The sequence below is a fragment of the Eretmochelys imbricata genome, chromosome 10 (genome assembly GCF_965152235.1).
Source record: "Eretmochelys imbricata isolate rEreImb1 chromosome 10, rEreImb1.hap1, whole genome shotgun sequence".
Classification (NCBI taxonomy): Eukaryota; Metazoa; Chordata; order Testudines; family Cheloniidae; genus Eretmochelys; species Eretmochelys imbricata.
Genome location: NC_135581.1, coordinates 76162725 through 76184003, shown reverse-complemented (window position 1 = coordinate 76184003; position 21279 = coordinate 76162725). Strand labels below are relative to the sequence as shown.

The following is a 21279-nucleotide window of genomic DNA, read 5'->3' as shown; positions in this document are numbered from 1 at the left end:
TTCCTTGAAGTCACACCCTGAATGCAGAAACCCACTCCACTAACATAACAGTATGCCTAAGAAAAATTATTACCAAAAGAGTCAGGAAATTAATACTGAATCTTCAACTCATCCCCCTGGTTATTATGTCAGTATTTAACATTTATTGTGTGTTAGCACCGAGAGGCTAACCAGGTTGGGATTCCATTGTGCTTGGGCAGGCAAACTTTTTGGCCTGAGGGCCACATCGGGTTTCCGAAATGGTATGGAGGACCGGTTAGGGGAGGCTGTGCCTCCCCGAACAGCCAGGAGTAGCCAGGTCCCTGTCCCCTATCCGAGCCTCCCTGCTTCTCGACCCCTGACGGCCTCCCCAGGACTCCTGCCCCATCCAACCCCCCCGTCCCCTGACGGCCCCCCGGGACTCCTGCCCCATCCACCCGCTCCCTGACCGCCCCTGGACCCCCTGCCCCATCCAACCCTTCTTCTCATTCCTGACTGCCCCCCTAGGACCCCTGCCCCTTCCAACCACCCCTTCTCCTTGTCTTCTGACAGCCCCCAGAACCCCTGCACCATCTAACCCCCCCTCCTTCCTGACTGCCCCCCCCCGGGACCCCTGCTCCCATTCAACCCCCGTTCCCCGCCCTCTGACCGACCCAACCCACACCCCCGGACCCTGATCACCACCCTGAACTCCCCTGCCCTCTATCCATCCCCCCCGCTCCCTGCCTCCTTACTGCACTGCCTAGAGTGCCGGGACAGGCAGTCGATGGAGCCAGCCACGCCACCCGCGCAGCACAGAGTATCGGGTCAGGCCGCAACTCTGCTACTGCCCAGAGCATTGTGCCGGTGGCACAGTGAGCTGAGGCTGTGGGGGAAGGGGAACAGCAGAGGACTAGCCTCCTAGGCCAGGAGCTCAGGGGCCAAGCAGGAGGGTTCTGTGGGCCAGACGAGGCCCGCGGGCCATAGTTTGCCCACCTCTGTGCTCGGGGCTGTAAAAGCACAAAGAACATGACAGGCTCTGCCCCAAGGATCTTACAGTCTAAAAGACAAGAGCGAACAGGTGGATGAGACACACAAGTGGGGTGGGACAGGAGGGAGAAGGTACCGAAAATAATAAGATGTGCACAATTTGTGATGATCTGCAGCACAAGTCTTACCACAAAAATCAGTCATGTACAAAAAAGACCTCTTCGGTCATTTCTTCCAAGGGGTCTCAACTAGGGGATCAAGAACCCCAGAGAGGAGTGGGTTGCAATCAGGTCCAGGAGGTCCTGGCCACTCTCCCTTTCTTCAGTGCTAGATGGGAGGGGGTCCTGAAACTCCCAGGCTGTGGGGAATGGGGACATTTTTCTGTTATAACAAGGGGTGATTATCTGGAAATGGTTGAGAACCACTGACATACACCGGGCCTGTCACAGGTTGAGTAAGCCCTTTAAAGAGAGTTCAGGCTTAGTTCCACTTAGCCTGGTTTTCCTCCTAAATCATGGGATTGGAGGACAGGGATCATGTGAAGAAGAGCAGGTGACTGAGTGCTTGCCAGGCCTGCTTGGATATATAGGAGGCAGAACACTCTCGGTAAACGAGGGAGCTGGCAGGAGCAACACGTTTGGTGGTAACATAAATAACTGGCAGTGGTTCCTTGCAGAGGGGGAACCAGGGAATGAATCTGGAAGAGGTTGGTGGAGGGCTCCTAAGATGGGACCAGGAAGGCGGTCTGGCTGAAGTAGGAAGTGGCCCTGGAAACGAAGAAGCAGGGTAGACTGGACTTGGTAGCAAGTAGCTGCTTCAGTATATTGGGTCTCTGAGCCTGGAACAGAGAGAGGACTGGGTGAGACCTGGAAATGGCGGTGACAGGCTGTCATCCAGGAACAAAGCTGGTGGAGGGCAGAAGGGCTACAGAGCCCTGAAGTAGAGACTGGTCAGCCCCCATTGTAAGGGGAGAAGGAGCTCCAGGCAACTGAAGGGGGCCATGTGATAATGCAGACCCTAGGCAGAGGGCTATGACCCATGATGGCAAAAGGCTTGTTCACTATTTAGTTGTCCTTCCATTTGCCCTGGAAGCGGAGGACTTTTCCTTTGGCTGAAGGCTCAAAACTCCTGAGTCACCAAACAATCCTACCAACCAGAGGGAGACTGTGAAGTGAAACTGAGACACGGGGCACCTGATGAGGATCCAAGCAAGATGATGCTGCAACAATGCTCCACTGCCCAGTGCAAGATGGTTCCCAACAGTCGGTCTTCCAATATTTTGTTCAATCTACTTTTAAGTATCAAGCAATGTGTCTTCCACCACTTCCCTTTGGAGACTATTACACAGTCTAATCTATTTTGGCTTTTGTAGGATCTCAGCAGCACGGAACCATGTGGTGCAACACTAGAAAAATATTTATTTCAGCCTTTACAGGTAAAGAATGGGAATGGCCGCTGCTATTTCCAGAACTGGTCCCATTCATAAAAGCAGGAAGGATTGGCAACATTAGGAAGGAAGTATGTTTGGTTCCTGGGGAAGGGAGTTCCTTGCAACATGACCCTTTTGGCCAGCCAATTCAGGAGTGGCCATGACTATCTCCAGTGGAAATACTCTCACATCCTTACTTAGGAATGCTAGCTCTAAGAGTTGTAAAAGAAAGCAAAAAAAATACAGAGTGGGAGACACACTGACACTCTGGGCTGTGTGGGACGAAGGAGAAGGAAGTAAACCAAACACCATGTGCTTAATCCATGATGCCGCAGGACAGAATGTCTCACAGCAATCACTGAAACTTCATAATAGAAACCTCAGAATGACAAGCATGGGTCTTTACAGGGGCCTTTGGACCTTGATGTACCTAAATGAAGGATAGGAGCTGATTTCCTCGATGAGAATGAGAAGAAGCTGACATCACATACCCTGGTTATCACAGGTACAGAGGATTACTACAGGAACTGGTTTAATAATAACAGAAGACCAGAAGTCCAGAGCAGTCTTATGCAACAGTTGGTTTGGTGGAACCAAGTTATCTTCCTTCTTCAGTGGAGTGAAGAAAGATCATCCACTGGGGTGGGGGGAATTAAATCCCCAGTGAAGGGTGGTGGTTTTGTTTGTGTGAAACACGGAGTATCCAAAAAGTAATTTTTTCCCTTCCTGAGATTTTAAAGGAACTTTCTTTACAGTGATAAGACAGAACTGCTTTTCGATAAACTGGAAGTCCCATATCTCTGACCTCAACCAAACACTGTTTCTTTCAACAGGAAGTTGTAAGTTTAAATGCTGAAGTCTGGTCCTGGCAAGACAGAGATGGTGACCAACAGAGGCACAGAGAATCACAAGCTATTAAAGAACATTTCACAAGTCTCTGTAGGCTAAGACAGCAACCTCAATGGACAACAAAAACATTCCAGGCAATGCCAAGCAGTTTCCCACTCCCTGAGGACTGCGAATCCGTACACAAACCGCCAACACTATAGGTAATCGTGATATGACTTCTGGAGAGGCTCCAAGATTTAATGAGTTCGCAGTTGACTTTTACAGAGCTGCAACACTGCCTGTTCACTTACTAACTAAGCATGTGTCAGAGCACCTAGCTGTCTGGGCAGCATCATGCACACCACTGTGTGAATATTAATGGTCACAGCACCTCTGAGCCTTTTGTACTGAGACAAAGGTATTACTACCCCATTTAGCAGACACATAAATTGAGGCAGAAAGATTAGATCACTAACCCAAAGCAACAAATGAAGTTGGTGTTAGAGCTGGGATTAGATCTCAAGAGTTCCATGTCTTTTTAGTAACAGTTAACTTCTGTGCTCTTTCTACTAAATAACTGTCTCTGAATTAACAAACATGTATGGATCACTTCACCCACCACTTTCTGGACAAACTCAGCTGCTTAATAGTTCACAACAACATTACACAATATTTAAGGACAGTAGTAGCAATACTACTACTGTGTGTGTCAAACATTAATACACAATATAAACAAATCTATGGATTCATAAAGATAAGATAGCAGTCAGACATGTTAAACTTTTGCAGGTTATTTGGTTCACTCAATAAGAATTGTTGTCTTGTGAATTTAAAAATCAATACAAATTGTAAAGAATAAGTTTCATCTGCCAACTTTATCGAAAATAAAGTGTTAATAGTGGAAAAGCTCAAAACCTTTACCATAAAAATTTTATCTGCTATCCATCAACGTTTTTCCCCTTCTGAACCAATATGTGCCATGTGTCAATTAACAACTTATGATCTTGAGATTTCAAAATTGCTCTGGCTTTTCAATTGCTCAACTAGTGACTGACTAGAAAGATTCACAGGTAAAGAGGATTTATTAGCAGAATGGCTGTTTACTTCTCAGACTTAGCCTGAACATGTGTTTCCTTAGCAAAGGCCAGGATGGTGGAAAGTAAAGTTTAAAACAGTGATACTCAGACCTCTGTGGTTCAAGAGCCAAATTAGCACTCAACATTACTCAAAAGAGCCACAGTAGTATGAATTCATTGTTTCATTTACTATATATATATTATTCTTACACCAAAATTACTGACCATGTATTCTACAATTAGTTAAAACAACATAGTAAAAGCATTCTGAATGGTTAATAACTTAGATTGGTTAATAATTAAATCACACCATGTTTTAATATCACAGGCTACAAAGAGCCACAAGAGACATTAAAAGAGCCACTTGCAACTCCCAAACCTCAGTTTGAGTATCACTGGTTTAGAAAATTGAGTTTTCTGTTAACTTCTTTATTCCATTTCCTTCTCTGGAAAAAACAGAACTTGTATTTGAAACAATGCCTTTCCGCTAAGAACATCACTGCTTAAATGAGAGTGGTAGAGACCAAAAAAGGTACAGTACGCAGCAGCACACCCAAACCCTGGAACAATCTGAACACTGAATGCTGGCACTGTGACTTGCCAGCTGGAAGATCCACACTGCCTTATGACTTATCAGTTACAATCTGACAGACGCTGAGCCTTCAGCTAGTACTTGCATAAATTCAAATATGATAAGAACAATTACATTCACTTGGTTTTTAGCATCACAGTAATCAAGCATGCTCCTTTAGCACCAAGAACTTTACTGCAAAATAAGTAGCAAGCTTTTAGAATTCCAGGATTCAGAGGATTATATGGCTTCAGTAACATGCTGTTCCATAGACTGTAGACATAATTACTGTTAGTTAAAATGGCTGTACTTAAGTGCTAATCTCTGTCTGCAGTCTGCACATGAGTAATACCTATTAACATTATTAATAAAGAACAACAATAGTTACAATAACTTTACACTTTTACATGATCTTCTATCTGAAGGTATTAAAGGACTTTACAAATATTAAGCCTCAACACTCCTGCAACATAGGTATTATTTCTCCTTTACACAGATGAGAAAACTCAGGCATAGGGAGGTTAAGTTACTTGACCCAGATCACACAGTAAGCCAATAGTGAGCCGAGCACTGAACCCAGAAGTCCAGAGACCCCACTCTAATGGGAATTATGCATGTGCACTGGGAGGAGAAGAAATCTGAAGAGTTTATGGGCAAGTGTCTTCCTTTTAAAAAGCTGATGCACTATTATACCCTAAAGATGGAAAAGGCCAGTGTAGTTCACAGGTCTGAGTTGTAATGAGTAATTTAAAACATCTCCTGATGGTACTACCCATTGCAGTTATAATCCTTACCTGTAAGTTTCAACTTCAAGGCTGAGTCCCACTTTCACCTGCATTAGTTCATTGTAGTCCTTTAGGTAATCCATGATGGACATAGTCAGGAATTGCTTTTCGTCTTCTAGGGCGTCAATTATCCTCTAAACAGAAATACTTCCTATTAGTTTTGAAGAATTTGACTTTACACTTTCACACTTGTGCTTATAATAACTTTCCAGTTTTACTACAAACACCAAGATAAAAATCTTAAAAAGTATTAAAGCAACATGCACTAGCAGCTCAGCTTTACAGAAAAAAATAAATAAACCTACTCTCAGACTTCACTGGCATATGGTTCATGAGATACTATTACTGGAATAGATTATTCATGCTAGGATGTGTCAGTTACATCTGGCTAAATTGTTTTCAAATATTTAAACAAAATCCCATCTAGCTGCCCCCCCCACCCTCCACACACACACACACACACACACACACAGGTCACCATTTATGCAGGCAAGCAAAAAGCACCCTATTATAAATTTGGTATGTGGCACATTAAAAGCCAGATTCAACACTGGAATAAACACACACACCCCTTTCCATTTAAACACATCTGAAATGCTCAAATACAATGGTGAATGATGCAACATGACAACCTGAATAGAATCCGACTTGGTTGCAACTGTCTGTTAACCTTTCAGGAGACCACAGATGTGTGGACCCAAGTCATGAGTTTGAGATTCCAATGTCTGGGGATGTTTGGACCTATGGGTGATGGTTCCAGGTACAGTTCTGGCCTCTGGGAATAGGCCAGTGGTCACTCATTTTCATGTTGAGGAGTTTAACTGAGCAGCATTCTGAATGCTCACTGAGGATGAGCATAGGTCTTGGGGCTCAGGGTAGCTAGAGTCCCATCTTCCCATCGAGGGGTTCCAGACAGGGGGTCTGCACCCTGCAAGTGTACATGAGAGGCCAGACCAAGAGACAGTGCCTGGACACTGCCCAGACCTAGTGGGCTTGGAAGCATGTGTGATCCAAAGGCTTGGGTCCAATCAGCAGTCTGATGACCGTCCACAAAGGGGGACTGTAGCAATTATAAAAGCATTAATTCCACCAGGAGCAGACAGCATATAGACAGGAAAGCAGACAAAAATCTCAGATAGTCTCCCATTTACCAATAGTTAAAAGACAAGGGAGTAACTGCTGTGAAGTTTATCCTGCCCCCACCCGCCAGGGTAGGGTGCATAAACTTCTTTGGCCAGGTTCAGGAGGCCTGGAACAGACAAGGGACTTTGAGGAGGATAAAAATGGCAACCCTTGTAGAGGCTCCATCCTCTGTCTGGGTGGATTTTTCAAATAACAGGTAATGTCCAGGATTTTTGCAGAACAGACATTGCCGCTCAGAAAGAGCCCAGATTGGTCTGCTTCCTGACTGGTCCCTCCCCTGCATCCGCAGCTGATTGGTCCATTCCCCCGCTGCAGGTAGTCACTCCAGCATCCCTAACTGTACTCCCCCTCCAGCTCATCCCCAAACTGCGGCGGTATCCTCTTTTGGGGAACCTGAAATATGGTAATCCAAAGGGGTGCACACTATCCCCCAAGCTCTAGAAGTGGGGGTGTCTGGATAAGATGAGCTTACCTAAATTTTAGGTCAAACAGTAGAGTCTTTGTTGTATTAATACCCCTTTCCTCTTTTGAGGCTGCATTCCTTCTGTTGAAATTAAACAATACTTTGTTTTGAAAAGGCTGTTTAATCTCCCTGTATTCACATATTGGTCACAGATCCCAAAGGGAAGAATTTCAGGGCTCGAATCCCGTCAGGCCTGCTGCAGAATCATGGTTGATATGCAAGGGACTCTAGCCTCATGCCAAGCTCTAAGAGTGGAGAATTGCAAGCTTCCACCCCAGGGAGAGGAGGACTAGAGGCCTAAAGCCACAGAGAGGATCCCTTGAGACCAACTCACAGAGGGGGTCAGAAGAACAGCTAGCCATGAACTGTACCAAAAGCAAATAGCCAAGGACATCATTACATATTCTGGAGAGAAACAGATCTTCTGTCACTGGTATTCCTTGATGGAATTACATCCTTCCTATCAGTTATGACGATTATAATGCATGGCCACCTGAGACTGCAGAGCACGACAGCTGGAACATTTGCGTGTTAAACTGAGGGCTACTCTGCACTAGAACTGCTGCAGCTGCACCGCTGTAGTGCGTCTGGTGAAGACGCTCTGTGCTGATGGGAGAGAGCTCTCCCATGGGCATAACAAATCCACCTCCAGGAGAGGCAGTAGCTCTCCCACTGACATAGCCCTGTCCACACCAATGTCAGTGTAATTTACGTCACAAAGGGATGTGGATTATTCACGCCTTTGAGCTACATAAATTATACTGAAGTAAGCTCTAGTGTAGACCAAGCCTTAAGGAAGGGTAGTTATGACATTAGTCCCAAAAAATAATCCTTAAATTGCCTTATGTTTTTTTGGCCTTTATACATGCTGAGCTAACTTGGTTCACTCTAACAATCTCAAAGGTCTTTCCTGGTATCGTTGGTAAAGAAGTAGCATCCATGTCTTGGAAGGTCACCGCTCTGTTATGTAAAGAGAAGAGGAAAAGTCACTGGACTCCACTCAAGCACTGAAGGCGACTAATTCTCACACCCCTTAAGGTGGTTCCTTCTAGTCAGGGATGAGAAACATTAGCAGGGCAGTGGGAGAAAGACTGCACTCGTGCTGCCCAAACTGTACTTGTTCTGCGAATAAAGAAAGGACTTTAGTCTCCAGCACTCTTGGTCTGGCATCTTTTACAAACTCCACGGCCACTTAGCAGCTTAATGGGAGAAAAAGAAAAAGAGGACACCCAGCCCTTGGCTGGCTGGAAATTGGTACAGGAATTCAGTGTGACAGATTTGTGTTAAATGTTAATTCAACAAGAGGCTGTTTTCCTCTCCTTTGGAGCTCACAGCACCATGGAACAGATACAGGAGGCAGTCCTAAGCCTAGTGAAGTTGGTGGCAAATGTCCAGTTGGCTTCAGTGGAGCAGGATGAAAGCCAGGGTCTTTTCTGCATTCCAAAAATATAGGGCCCTCTCCTGCTATCGCACTATATGGGAATCTGCCATTGAAGTCAATGGGATTTTCCCCATAAATATCGTCACAGCATGCTATTAGGGCCACAGAAACCTGAGAGTCCTTCTGAGCCATCCATTGGCCCACCAGGCCCAATGCAGGATTTGTCCTAGTGCTTGGCCAGTCCAGTTAGGTAATAAAATTTATTTGCAGAATAGTCTATCAGCACTAAAAGCTTTACGGAGGATAGGGAGCCCTGGAGGAGACAAGGATGGCCACGCAGAAAGAGTGGATAATATATGGAAAATATTAATAAATCCCCTTGCTACAACAGCTGTAGAGGAAATGCCTACCATAATCGCTCATATTAAAAAAAAAAAAGCACGTATCTGTGAGTGACATCACTTTTAAACAAACAAGCAACCAATAACTGGTTTTTAGACATGACTTCAAAAGCTTAACTAAGTATCTTCTCTCCTGTACAAGAAATTATGTCAGGAAAAATTGAGCAAGAGTAGAAAACCTAAAATGTTTGCTTTCCCCCATTTTATATTTTTTCATTACAGATATGAATGAGAGATCACCTTTTCCCCACGTCCTGCCTTGAAAAAAACAGGTTGAGTTTGCATAGTTGATCACTAGAAAAATCTTCTTTAATTGTTAACCGGGCAGTTTAACATGATACAGATGACGGAGCGTAAATCCCCACACTGGCACTGAAAGGGTTATCTGAAGCTGGAGAGGTTTCAGAGTAACAGCCGTGTTAGTCTGTATTCGCAAAAAGAAAAGGAGTACTTGTGGCACCTTAGAGACTAACCAATTTATTTGAGCATGAGCTTTCGTGAGCTACAGCTCACTTCATCGGATGCATACCGTGGAAACTGCAGAATGTCTTCTGCAGTTTCCACGGTATGCATCCGATGAAGTGAGCTGTAGCTCACGCTCAAATAAATTGGTTAGTCTCTAAGGTGCCACAAGTACTCCTTTTCTTGAAACTGGAGAGTTCAATTAGAGCACCTGGTGGCAACTACAGGGCGGGGCAGCCCCATTAAAGATGAAGCATAGATGGGAATAAGCCCAGATAAGCTAGTGGGGAGAGTGTGAAAGAATTCTACACAGTCCCCTTCTCAGCAGTACAGTGGTGGATAGAAAGCAGGAAAACACCTGCTGAGCCAAGGAAGGACTCGAGGGGAGTAGAGGGAAAAAGCCCAAGGAAAGAGTTGGCCCTGGGTTCCTCCTCCTGAGCAGAGAACTCCAGCAACTGGCCAGGAGATGCCAGTGGGGTGGATGCTAGTGGTGGTCCGTGATAAATGGCAGGATCTGGACCTCTGGGGAGAAAGCCCAAGGAGATGTTGAACTGAGAAGCAGAGCAGAGGGGAAAGCTAAGAAGGATTAAAGTTCAATTGTGAGGAGTGCAAAAATGGTTTGTTTACATTTTCATTTGGGATTTGTTAGGGGATGCCGGGGGGAGCCCTGCAAGCAGGATGAACGTTGAGACATGGTGCAGCCTGGGAAGACAGGTTGCGAAGGCTGATAAGAATACAGGTATACATTGGGCCCAGGAACAGGCTGTGGCAAATGCCTGCTGAGGGAAGAAAAAGCCCAGAGAGTTAGCAGGGAGCAGGTCTGAATAGACAGTGCTTGCCTGCTCACTACCGTGTCCCTGAGCTGGAACCCAGAGGAGAGGAAGGGCCAGGGGAAGGTGGCATGAAGCCCCTGATATAAGGGGTAAGGACTCCTTAAAGTCCTGAGATGACAGAGTTTAAGGACCATGGGGCCCAAAGCTGGGGGCTGAAGATCTGATGTAAGGACACTGGACTTCCATTTGTTGGACCCCCCAGCACCTAGCGGTGCAGGGTTGGGGGCAGTAAATGGCCTGGATGGAGGGCCGAGCTATGAGAAAAGGCAGACCACTGCAGGGCCATCAGGAAAGCAAAGCCTACTACACCATGCCCAGCCATAAGGTGGCATGCCAGCAGTAAGTCCACCCTCCCACGGTATCACTGAGAGGCAATACACATGGACCCTCATGAGGCCATTTTTACAGATGCTTCGATATAATCTAGGTGTATGTGCAACTATGTCAGCTAATGTGTTTTCATTTTGGGGGCTAAAGCAGTTTGGGTTGCTTATCATAACTCATTTTAAGGTAACAGTAAGATATTGTTTAAAACACCTCAAACTGGGCCAATTTTAATTTACAAAATAACATTTCATCCTGAGTACAACAGCACAGCTAGCAGCCACATGGTAATTTTGATTTTTCTATTAACTGGCATTTTTAACCTGTTTCTCTTCGGTGCTGCCAATCCTGTAAGATTTTTAAAGTTGACTCACTCTCCGGAATACCTACAGTCACCTTTCCCCACTAATCCTCAGCAAAATGCAAACATGTATGGAGTAGGGTTGTCAGCCCTCCAGGATTGTCCTGGAGTCTCCATGAATTAAAGATTGTCATTTGATGACACCTCCAGAAATACGTCCAACCAAAATTGGCAACCCTAATATGGAGATGACACTGGTACAAAAATATCTTTTCTGGTTGAGTTACAGAAAAGAAGTAGCCATTCTTGAAACTGCAGGAGAAAAACTTTTGGTACTGAGCTGTAAATGATAAAAAGTGTGTGTGGGGACGGAGGATGACTCTTGGAATATGGTGCTGTTTTAATTTGACCCATTATTGTTAAGGATCAATCAATTTCTAATGTCACCAGTTTATAACATGGCTCTAAAGATAATTTATTTTTAGGAATGAAGGAATTTATGACATTCAGGTGGAAGAAATATACGGTTATATAATTTTTACTCCTATCAAAATAAAAACAAAACACTGAGCCACAGGAAACTCCTGATAAAAGCATTGTTATTCTCTACACTTTCACCTGGTTTTAGTTGCAGGACTATTATTAAAATCAGAGATTCACAGATAAAAATCTCCATACACTGCTTTGAAAAATATTTAAATGCATGTTTAAAAGGAGAATGACTTAAACTCTCAAAGACCAGAATATTTCAAGTTAAGTGTAAAAGCTCTGCTGTTTGCTGTGTTTTGTTTTGAATTGATCAGTCTCCGTTCATAGCAACTTGCAAACAAGCTAGCAATTTAAAATCCAGACACAGAGCAACCGCTCTCTAGTCCCCTCACAATGTGCAATATCTCCATAATCTCCCATGCTAGACATGCCCTTACACACAATGTGATCATTAACAGGAGAGCTGCAGACAGACAAAGAGATCTAGCAGAGTGTTAATAAAAGGTCAGATGAAGAACAAAAGAAATGCTGCCCTGAGGAAATGGAGAGCAAAACTGTTTTCTGATCTGCATAGTGGATTGATGGACTGGATGATCTAATATGTCTTCTCCAACCCTAACCTTTGATATTTTGACTTCCCAGCATATGCTGATCTATCCATGCACATGGGGTGCTTTATAACTGGCATACTGCAGAACAGTGGCCAAAAGTACAATCTTGGCCAAAAGTACAGTGGCAATTTGCTATTGTAAAACACAATGGCATTTTAATGTCCACACCTATAGCAGACACCTCTATTTAAGGCCTCATTCCATCCTCACCCCCCTCCCCAAAAAACCCAACCCCAGTCAATACCATGGTAACCAGTCTTTCTGCTATAGAAAAATGGAGGGCTCAGTTAACCATACTGGGGTCTGAATCCTCCCAGCTCAAGACCATGAGTAGAGAACTGTTCTAGCAAGAGGGGAATGCAGGACATCACTGACTGTGGTGGGCAGGAAAATGACAGGACTCACTTCACCTGTCCCAAGGGCCAACTCCCATCACCAGATACTTGGCATCAGTGCTTTAAAGTGCGCTCTGTCGCAGACCCATCAAATAAAACTTCTACAACTCGAGCCTTCGGTTACTGAGGGGTGCACATTTCAGCTCTGCCTAGGGAAAAGTACCTCTGTCTGGCTGCTTTCCACTCCAGGCCTTATTGGGATCCAGGAGGTGCTAAAGGATGCTAAAGGATCCTCCCCCAGCCTAAGAGGGGGGTCCACAGGACCTGGAAAACCAAATAATTATGGGGGACAACTAATGAACAACAGGGACAGGAGTGCGGTCAAAGGGTCGAACGAAGGGAACCAGACAGGGACACCAAGCAGAGAACCCAGTACAGTGCCCACTGCTCCTCAAAGGCATCAAGGGAGTCAGTGGACACTGCCCAGAAGAACTCTGCCCGGATACGTGAATGGACGGAGGATTGGAAATAGGCCCCACAGTCACAGGAGACTCCATCGGCCAACCTCCTCACCCTGGTTTTATAGATGGCCACTTTAGCCAGGGCCCAGGAGGAGGTTGACCAGGAGGTCCCGTGACTTAGTGGGCCACGGATAGGGAGTGCATAGATAAGGAGGTGAGGGGAAAAGAGCAACCAAAAGCTTAACAAAATATTTGTGAGGAGCCGGAATAGGGGCTGCAGCCTGGTGCACTCCAGGTATATGTGCGCCAGGGTTTCCCTCACGCCACAAAAGGGGCAGGTGTCCGGGACTGGGGTGAACCATGCCAAGTACACGCCCGTGCTCACGGCCCCGTGAAGGAGCCGTCCACTGATATCCCCGGCGGGCCTCAGGGCCAGGGTGGAATATAGGCCAGCCCACCAGCTTTCCACTCCAGGCGGTAGCCGCACTCTCTCCCCTCCTAACAGGATCCTCACAGGAGGAGTGGGTGGAGAAGTGCAGCTCCCACCCCCACCCCTCCCTGGTACTCCAGGCCTTGAAGTGGGGAAAAGGATCCTCCTGCAGCTGCCCTCCCACCCCCCTTGGCTCCAACCAGGCCAAGGGGGGTGAAGAACCACAGGAGCTGCAGGAAGAGTAGAGGGGAGGCTGAAGGGGACAGAATTGATGGTGGGAGTTGGGGCGGGTAGAAGTGAGTCACCCACACACACATTCATGTTTTGACCATTTTAAGCACTGCCTGCCATGTACTGGAAAGAGAGCTCTGTAGGCCTGTCCCCCGAACACTGCATCCCATGACCCTGCAGCTCAGTTCACCCATTCCCAGGGCTTGCTTCGTTCCCCAGTGTGCTTATGGCGAGCTGCCAATGGGACTCAGGTTAGCTGGCTGGGTTTGATCTCACCCAACACCGACTCTGCAGCTCAGTGTGCCTGTTCAGGGCAATGTGGGAGCGGTACACCCCTCATGAAGAGGATGTGTTAAGAGTCATCACCTCCCTGTTCACTCTCACAGCTTCCCCAGCCAGAGGTCCTAACACTGTCCAACGTTTTGAAAGGGAATCTGAGTTTGTGTCGTCCTGCCAGAAGTGGCCCCTCCATCCTGCCAGAAGTGGCACCTCCGAGGCCTGCCCTTTAATGCAACAGGCTTCTCTCCTTGCTGGCTGCCTCCTCCCCCAACCGGAGGACAGCCACAGCCCCAGAAGAGGTGGTGCTGGGGAAAGGCAGAGTGTGACCAGGTGCCCAATAGGAGGGAGCCAAGGAGTTGGGTGCAAGCAGCTGGTGCATGGGAAATGGGGTAGGAGAGAGGGAGCCAGGGTAGTGCAAGCTCAGGCAGAGGGCAGGAAGGGTGTCAGGAGCAGGAGCACAGGTGAGGGATCAGAGGTAGGGAAGGATGTATGGGCAGGGAAGGGAGGCAGCTGGTGGAGCAGGGTTATAGCGTGGGCCAGCAAGCCATTGCAGTGTGGAGACAGCAGGGGTGGCTGCGAGCAGAGTTCCTGTGGGCAGGAAAGGAAAGGGGGGCAGACAGAGGGAGCTGACAGAGTCAAGAGGAAAGACTGGGGGAAAGAAGGATCCTAGGAAGGGGTGCAAAAAGAGGACGAAAGATTAGGACAGATGCAGGGGAGAGGAGACACCCCCAGAGGGAATCCAGAGGAAAGCAGGGTCAGATTTCCAATTAGACATGTGCCTAGGGGCACCAGCATTCTAGGGGTGCCTTGCCTCTCTAAAACTGGGTGCAAGGTGAAGGTCAGCTGGGGGGGGGGGGGCTGAAGATGCTGTGCCTAGGGCAGCGTAAAGTGTAAATCCGGCCATAGAAAAAAAGGCACAAAATTTGGGACCCAAGGAAGGGAGGAGCTCAGAGTTTGGGGGGGGGGGACTCTCGGAAAGGGGGGATAGTGGGGAAGAGAGGGGGCAAGGGGAGGCAGGGAAGGATGCTCTCGGAAAGGTGGGATAGTTGTGGGGGAGGGAGGGAGAGGGCCCCCAGAGGGTGTGGGGAAGAGGCAGGAAGCGGGAAGAGAAGCCGAGACACGCGTAGATCCCAGAGAAGAGAACAATCCTTCGGGGGACTCAGACGCCGAGGCGAGGGGAGATATCCAGCTCATCTGCCTCCCGGGGCAGCGCAGGACCCAGCGCAGCACCCGCCACGCCCCGGCGGAGCTCCGCGCTGGGACACGCACCGGCCAGGGCGGCCCCGACCTCCGGCAGGGCTCGTTTCAGCCGGAGTCGGGGTTTGCAGCGCGCCCGCCCCGGAGCCCTGCTCGGCCGTGTCCCCCCCCCCCCCCCCGGTGCGCGGGGCCGGGCCAGGCCAGAGCCCAGCGGGGCGCCCCGTCCCGCTTCCTCCCCCACGCCGCGCCCGGGCAGCCCTCACCCACCTGGTACTCGTCCGCCTCGGCGCCGTGCAGCTCCTGCAGCGCCAGCAGCTCGTCCTCCAGCCGCCGGCCCAGGCCGCCCAGCTGCTGGCCCTGGCGCTGCAGCTCCTCCAGCTGCAGGCGGCACCGCGCGCCCTCGGCCCGCAGCTGCTCCAGGCTCTCCCGGCCCAGCCGCGCCTCCCGCTCCTGCAGCGCGCGGAGCTGGCCCTGGTAGCGGAGCAGGCTCTCCCGGCAGGCCTGGCCCAGCACCAGCTCGTAGGTCTCCTCCAGCTGCTCCAGGCTGAGCCCGGCCGCCGGCGGCGGCAGCGCGGCCAGGTCCAGCCGCAGCGCCCGCACCTCGCCCGCCTCCCGCCGCCGCCGCTCCAGCAGCCGGCCGTGCTCGGCCCGCAGCCCCTGCAGCAGCTCCTCCAGGGCGGCGCACTCGCCCCACAGCCGCTCCAGCAGCTGCCGCTGCCCGGCCAGCTCGGGCGCCAGGCGGCGCCGCAGCTGCAGCACCTCGGCGCCCAGGAGCTCCAGCTGCCCCAGCTCCTGCCGCAGCCCGTCCCGCTCCAGCTCCGCTTCCCGCTTGGCCCGGCTCAGCTCGGCCACGCGCCCCCGCAGCTCGGCCACCTCCTGCTGGGGGCCCCGCAGCCCGGCCAGCTGCTGCTGCTGCAGCTCGGCCACCTCCTGGGCCAGCAGCCGGTTCTCCTGCTCCAGCTCCCGCACCCGGGACACGTAGAGCCGCAGCCGGGAGTTGAGCTCCCGCAGCTGGGTCTTCTCGTCCCACTCCTCCCCCCGGTACCGCAGCATCGTGCCCGGCGTCGGGGGCTGCGCTCGCCCCTGCAGCGGTGTCACTGGGCTGCGGGCTGCGGGCGGCAGCTCATAGCCCCGGCTGTGCCCCCGCCCTAGGTCGGTGTCGGACTCACGGCTGGACAGCGGCGACTCCCACACTGGGCTGGGGCTGGCGAGGGCTCCGGGGCTGGGGAGCCAATCGGCGGCTCCTCTGAGCGGCAGCAAAACAACGCCCCCTGCCGGAGCCGCCCGGCCCGGCCCAGTCCAGCTTGGAGAGAAGTGTTGTTCCCCACCGTTCCCACTTTTGATATGTTTTTAAAGCTGGGTAAAGTGGGGTTAAGAGCTGATCGGGCAAAACCCTGATCCCTTTGGGAAGGGTCCCAAAATACAGTGGGGCAGATGAGAAATGAATACATTGGAATCCAAGTGCAAGGCTCCTGGTAGGACACCAAGCCACCACACTCCTGCTGGGGAAATGGGGTCGGGGTGCAGGACCTTGCCCCGCTCTCCTGCCGGGGAGTGAGTCAGAGTGCAGGGGCTTGCCCTGCTCTGCCCACCCAATGCTCCAGCTGGGGAGCAGGGTCAGTGCACAGGGGCATCCCAATAGGCCAAGGGCCCTAGGCATGGCCCCATTGGCCCAGTGGCTAATTTGCCACTGCACGCAGCCCTATACCCTCTTCCAGGATGGCAGAGATACTTCTCTGTTGCCCACCCGGGCAGCCTGAAGCAACACATCTCCTCCACATCTCCCACCAACAAGCAGGGCCAAATCTTGCCCACTTACTTAGTCCTCACTCAGTCCTTAGTTCTCACTAAATACATTTTTGCCTGAGTAAACACTAAATAAAATCAGAGAGTAAGGATGTCAGGATTTGGCCTAGACCAAAATAGGTCAACAAATTCAGGCTTTGCAGCTTTGCTTTGTAAGAAGTAAAAATGAAGTTGAAATGTACTAATCATAGAAATGCAGGGCTGGCAAGGACCTCAAGAAGCCATCAAGTCCAGGCCTCTGTGCTGTGATAAGACCAAGTAAACCTAGCTACTTAATAGTAGCTGCTTCTTCATGGCCTTTTGTCTAAAAATATAGTACCAGTTTAATATCTGCTACACCTCTATCAGGAAAACCATCCTTCATTAACAAGGGGATGGATTTCAATGGTTTAACAGGATTTTCCCATCTCTTATTTCTATTACGCCAATTACCTGAGACATTTAATACAAACCATAGCAAATATACTGCAGGGAGCAATCCTGCACTGGCCAGGAAGAGGGGACCTGGAGAGATGAGCTTTCTGGATTGTACTTTAATGATGATGTGAGATGCAATGCCAGTAGTTTCTTGGTATCTTTTCTTATTGACAGTATTTGAAATTATTTGCTCTAATACTTTATTATTATTTTATTAATATTATTATACTGCAGGAAATTAGATACCTAGCTCCTTGTCTCTCTTGACCCCACACCACAGAACTATTTGTTCCCTGGCTCTGAATGTTAAGTAACTTTCCATACCTAGTGAATATATTTTTCCACCTCTCCTCTTTAGATTTTTCTATACTTTGTATGGTCATTTGCTAAAGAGATTATGACATGCTCCTTGGTCTGTAGCTGCAAGACTTTTCTGGTGACTTCTTCCCTTCTAGGAATTTTGCAAATAAGTCAGTCTATAACTACCAGGCAGTAAAATGGGGGCAGAACACTTTTAAATGATCAAAGGTTCATTTCAAAGGCAATAACTGAAATGCAGTAGTGTCAGCCCTGGGCTCGTTTCAAAACTAGTGACCTCAAAAAGGTCTGTATCCCCAGAGCCAGTCCCGATACTTAAGTATCTGAATTGCAAAACAACAACAATACAATAGCATAAACCACCAGACACAATCAGAATTGCACTCGCTAGTGGCTGTAGTGAAATAATTTAAGCACAGAAAAAGTCCCATCTCCCTCTAGCAGTGACTGGACACAACCATAAATTGCAAATGAAGGCTACCCATATCTTGATGATGTCCCAGTTATTCCCCTTCCTTTTGGGGATAAAGTCTTTAGCAACTTTTTTATAGAATAAGAATAAACCCTCTGCTGGAGAGTCTTTGGTGCGGCCAGACCTTTAACATGGCTGCAGAGGCACATGCAGAGTCTGCCAGCAAAGAAGGTGAAGAGGCTGATCTTAAGCACAAGTGAGACAAGCAGCTGCTTGGAGTCTCACCCTTTCCAAAGCGGTGCGACACACTTAGAAATCCATGGCTCAGTCTGCTTCTGGGGCCCAATCCTGCTTCCACTGAAGTCAGTTGTAAAATTAAATGAAATCAGGGACGGCTGGTCCAGCAGCAATATGAGGGGGGGAACTCACAACCCCATCCACAGTCTGCCACTTCAGTAAGAAGCAACTCCTGTATGTCCCTGTCAGCCCCTTCTGTAATAGGGAAGGCCATGTGCTTTTTGAATCTCAGTTGTAGTTTCCCTGCAGTGGGTCCCACAAACTGTAATATCACAAATCCCTGCTAAACCTTAGTTCTGTTTCAGCATCGATCATTCTTATTACCGCATCTGTTGCATTTAAATGAAATGGATACACCTGTAATACTGGGGAAATGTTTGGATCCTGGCAGTTTTAACATAACTAGACAGAAAAAGCAGGGCTTACTGTAATAATGTAGATATTCAATTTTATTGGGGGGAGGGGGGGGAGTTGTCCTTCTGCAATTCCTTCTCAAAGGTGCCAATCCTAAAACGAGATCTACACAGTCACAACCCAACCCAGACCATGGGGTCTCATGTGGGCTCAAGGGTCCACTTGCCTGGAGCAGGTTGCAGGACTGGCGCCTGCATTTTTAGCTCTTCACCCTGCGGCTGTGGCTGCCCTATCCCATTTGCATACCAGCTAAAACAAAGCACATCTTAATGACAATTATTTTAATAAATATCAGATGCTTAATCAAGCCCTTACTGTCCCGTCAGTGCTGCTGCGCACCAAGGGATTGTACGAAATGATCAGCTTCCCCTTTTCCTTCATCTTGGGGAAATGCAACACAGACAGTTTGTCAATCACCAAGTCAGATGAATGGTGCATTTCTTTCTGGTTTTTAAGCCACCCCCCCCCCTTTTTTTTTTTTTAAATTAGAGATTTTTACCTTCTATCTTCAAACAAGCCGCTACCCCCAGCCTCTCAAGCAGGGATATACCCTAGGGGTGAAATCCTGAGCCCATTGCAATCAGGGGGAGTTTTGAGCCAGGTTTTCCTCCTGTGTCTTTCATCCTGCAATTACCAATCGCCCTCTGGTGTCGGTTTCTTTAGTGAGCAAGGGCAAGAAAACGAAGGCAGGAGAAAAGACAGAGTGACTGGAGGGCTGTGAAGCGCAGAGGCACTAGCCCTCCCATAGCACACATCCTCTCCTCCTTCTGTCCCTTTACAAAACCAACGTGAGGAAAGCAACAAAATTCTTGCATGATGTTTCCGCCCGGGGTCGAACCGGGGACCTTTCGCGTGTGAGGCGAACGTGATAACCACTACACTACGGAAACCCTCTCTCTGGCTGGCCCCGCCCGGCCCCTTTGTAGTGAGAGGAAGCCGGACTGTGGCCACTGGGGGCAGCGGCGCGGGGTCTCTGGCGCCCGGGGGAGGCTCAGCGGCCGCCCCTGATGGGCGCGGCCCGGACCCCGCTGCGCGCGCGGAGTGCGGGGGCGGGGCGCGTCTGAGAGGCCGGAAGGGGGAGCGCTATCGCCTCCCCCCGTGACGCCGGCTGGGCCTGTGGAGAGGAGCGCGGGGGAGGAGGCCAGGGCGGAGGGGGCAGGGGGCATGGAGGGGGGTGTGGGGGGCATGGCTGAGGAGGCAGGGCATAGAGGGGATATGGGGGGGCATGGCTGAGGGGGCAGGGCAGCAGGGGGCATGGCAGAGGGGGCCGGGCCAGCAGGGGGCCTGGAGGGGGGTGTGGGGGGCATGGCAGAGGGGGAAGGCTAGCAGGGGGCATGGAGGGGAGTGTGGGGGCCAGGGTGGAGGGGGAAAGGCGGCAGGGGGCATGGAGGGGAGTGGGGGGGGGCATGGCGGAGGGGGCATGGAGGGGGTGTGGGGGCCAGGGCGGAGGGGGCAGGGCAGCAGGGGGCATGGAGGGGGGTGTGGGGGCCAGGGCGGAGGGGGCAGGGCAGCAGGGGGCATGGAGGGGGGTGTGGGGGCCAGGGTGGAGGGGGCAGGGCAGCAGGGGGCATGGAGGGGGGTGTGGGGGCCAGGGTGGAGGGGGAAGGGCAGCAGGGGGCCTGGAGGGGGGTGTGGGGGGCATGGCGGAGGGGGGCAGGGCAGCAGGGGGCATGGAGGGGGAAGGGGGGCATGGTGGAGGGGGCACTCTGCGGGCTAGGAGGGAGCATGCTGCCTGGGGAGGAAGCAGGTTGGGTGGGGAAAGGAAAGAAGTTCGTGTTTTATGTTTTAATGACCCCTCTCCCTGCCTCCCCTAGCTTTCAGCCTGGGAGTTGTGTGGAGGGATATCCCTGCACCTTGCCACCCTACACTAGCCAGCAGTCACTGCAATTCTTTGTTCTAATAAGTAAATTCCCTGGCTTGTGTAGCTGCTTCCCTTTTTGGGGGGAGAGCACAGATGCATGTCACATTTTTCCCTTTAAGTGGAATGCTGATCACAATCAGCAAAACAATTTTTAGTTCAGCGGTGAGATTTCCTTAGATTTTTTGTAAATGCCCTACTGAACAAGTGGGCAACAGACTGTATTTTATGCTTAATTAAGAAGTGCAATTCTATTTTCTGTAGGAAATGTGCCAGGTAACACAAGTGGCTTAGACCACTGGAGAAAATGGTTTTCATGTGTAATGAGGTGGGTGTAGACTCTGCTTCTTTAGTGCCTTCCTCATCAGGATTTCAAAACTCTTTTCAGAAATGGGTTTTATCCCCTTATTCCAATGAGGGAATATAAACAGTGTTCTCAGTGCACTTCTCAAACATCACTGAAATTAGCCTCATCAGACATTCCCATTTTAAAGAAACAAGGAGATTAAGGGCCACATTTTCAAAGTGGCCTCTTAATTCTGAGTGTCTGGATTTTAGGTGCCCAGGTGTAGACAACCATTTCCAAATATGCTGAACCACCACTCTCCCATTGACTTCAGCTGAAGTTTTGGGGGCTCAATATTTCTGAACATCAGGTCACAGGTGTCCCAAGCCAGGCGCCTGAAATCTGAGACACCCAAAATCAGAGGCCACTTTTGAAATATTTAGCCTAAGTGACTGGCTCAGAGGTATACAATGAATCTGCAGCAGAGTTTGGA

The 21279-nt window shown here is 49.6% G+C and overlaps 1 protein-coding gene and 1 non-coding gene across 3 annotated transcripts in view; both read right to left on the bottom strand.

Moving 5' to 3' along the window:
- Positions 1 to 19160, bottom strand: part of SYNM (synemin) — a 31483-nt gene extending 12323 nt beyond the window's left edge. The window contains exons 1-2 of one of the 2 annotated variants that reach the window (XM_077828873.1): positions 19142 to 19160; positions 5647 to 5771 (exon numbers count right to left, since the gene is read on the bottom strand). In XM_077828873.1, the coding sequence (XP_077684999.1) occupies positions 5647 to 5729 (83 nt within the window). In that variant the 5' untranslated portion in view covers positions 5730 to 5771; positions 19142 to 19160. Of the gene's footprint in view, positions 1 to 5646; positions 5772 to 15245; positions 16138 to 19141 lie in introns of those variants that run through there. The other variant, XM_077828872.1, reaches the window with a different exon arrangement.
- A 299-nt stretch (positions 19161 to 19459) lies between these two features.
- Positions 19460 to 19532, bottom strand: TRNAV-CAC (transfer RNA valine (anticodon CAC)). The gene has a single exon. It is a non-coding gene; the product is annotated as a tRNA-Val (tRNA).
- Between the last annotated feature and the right edge of the window lie 1747 nt (positions 19533 to 21279).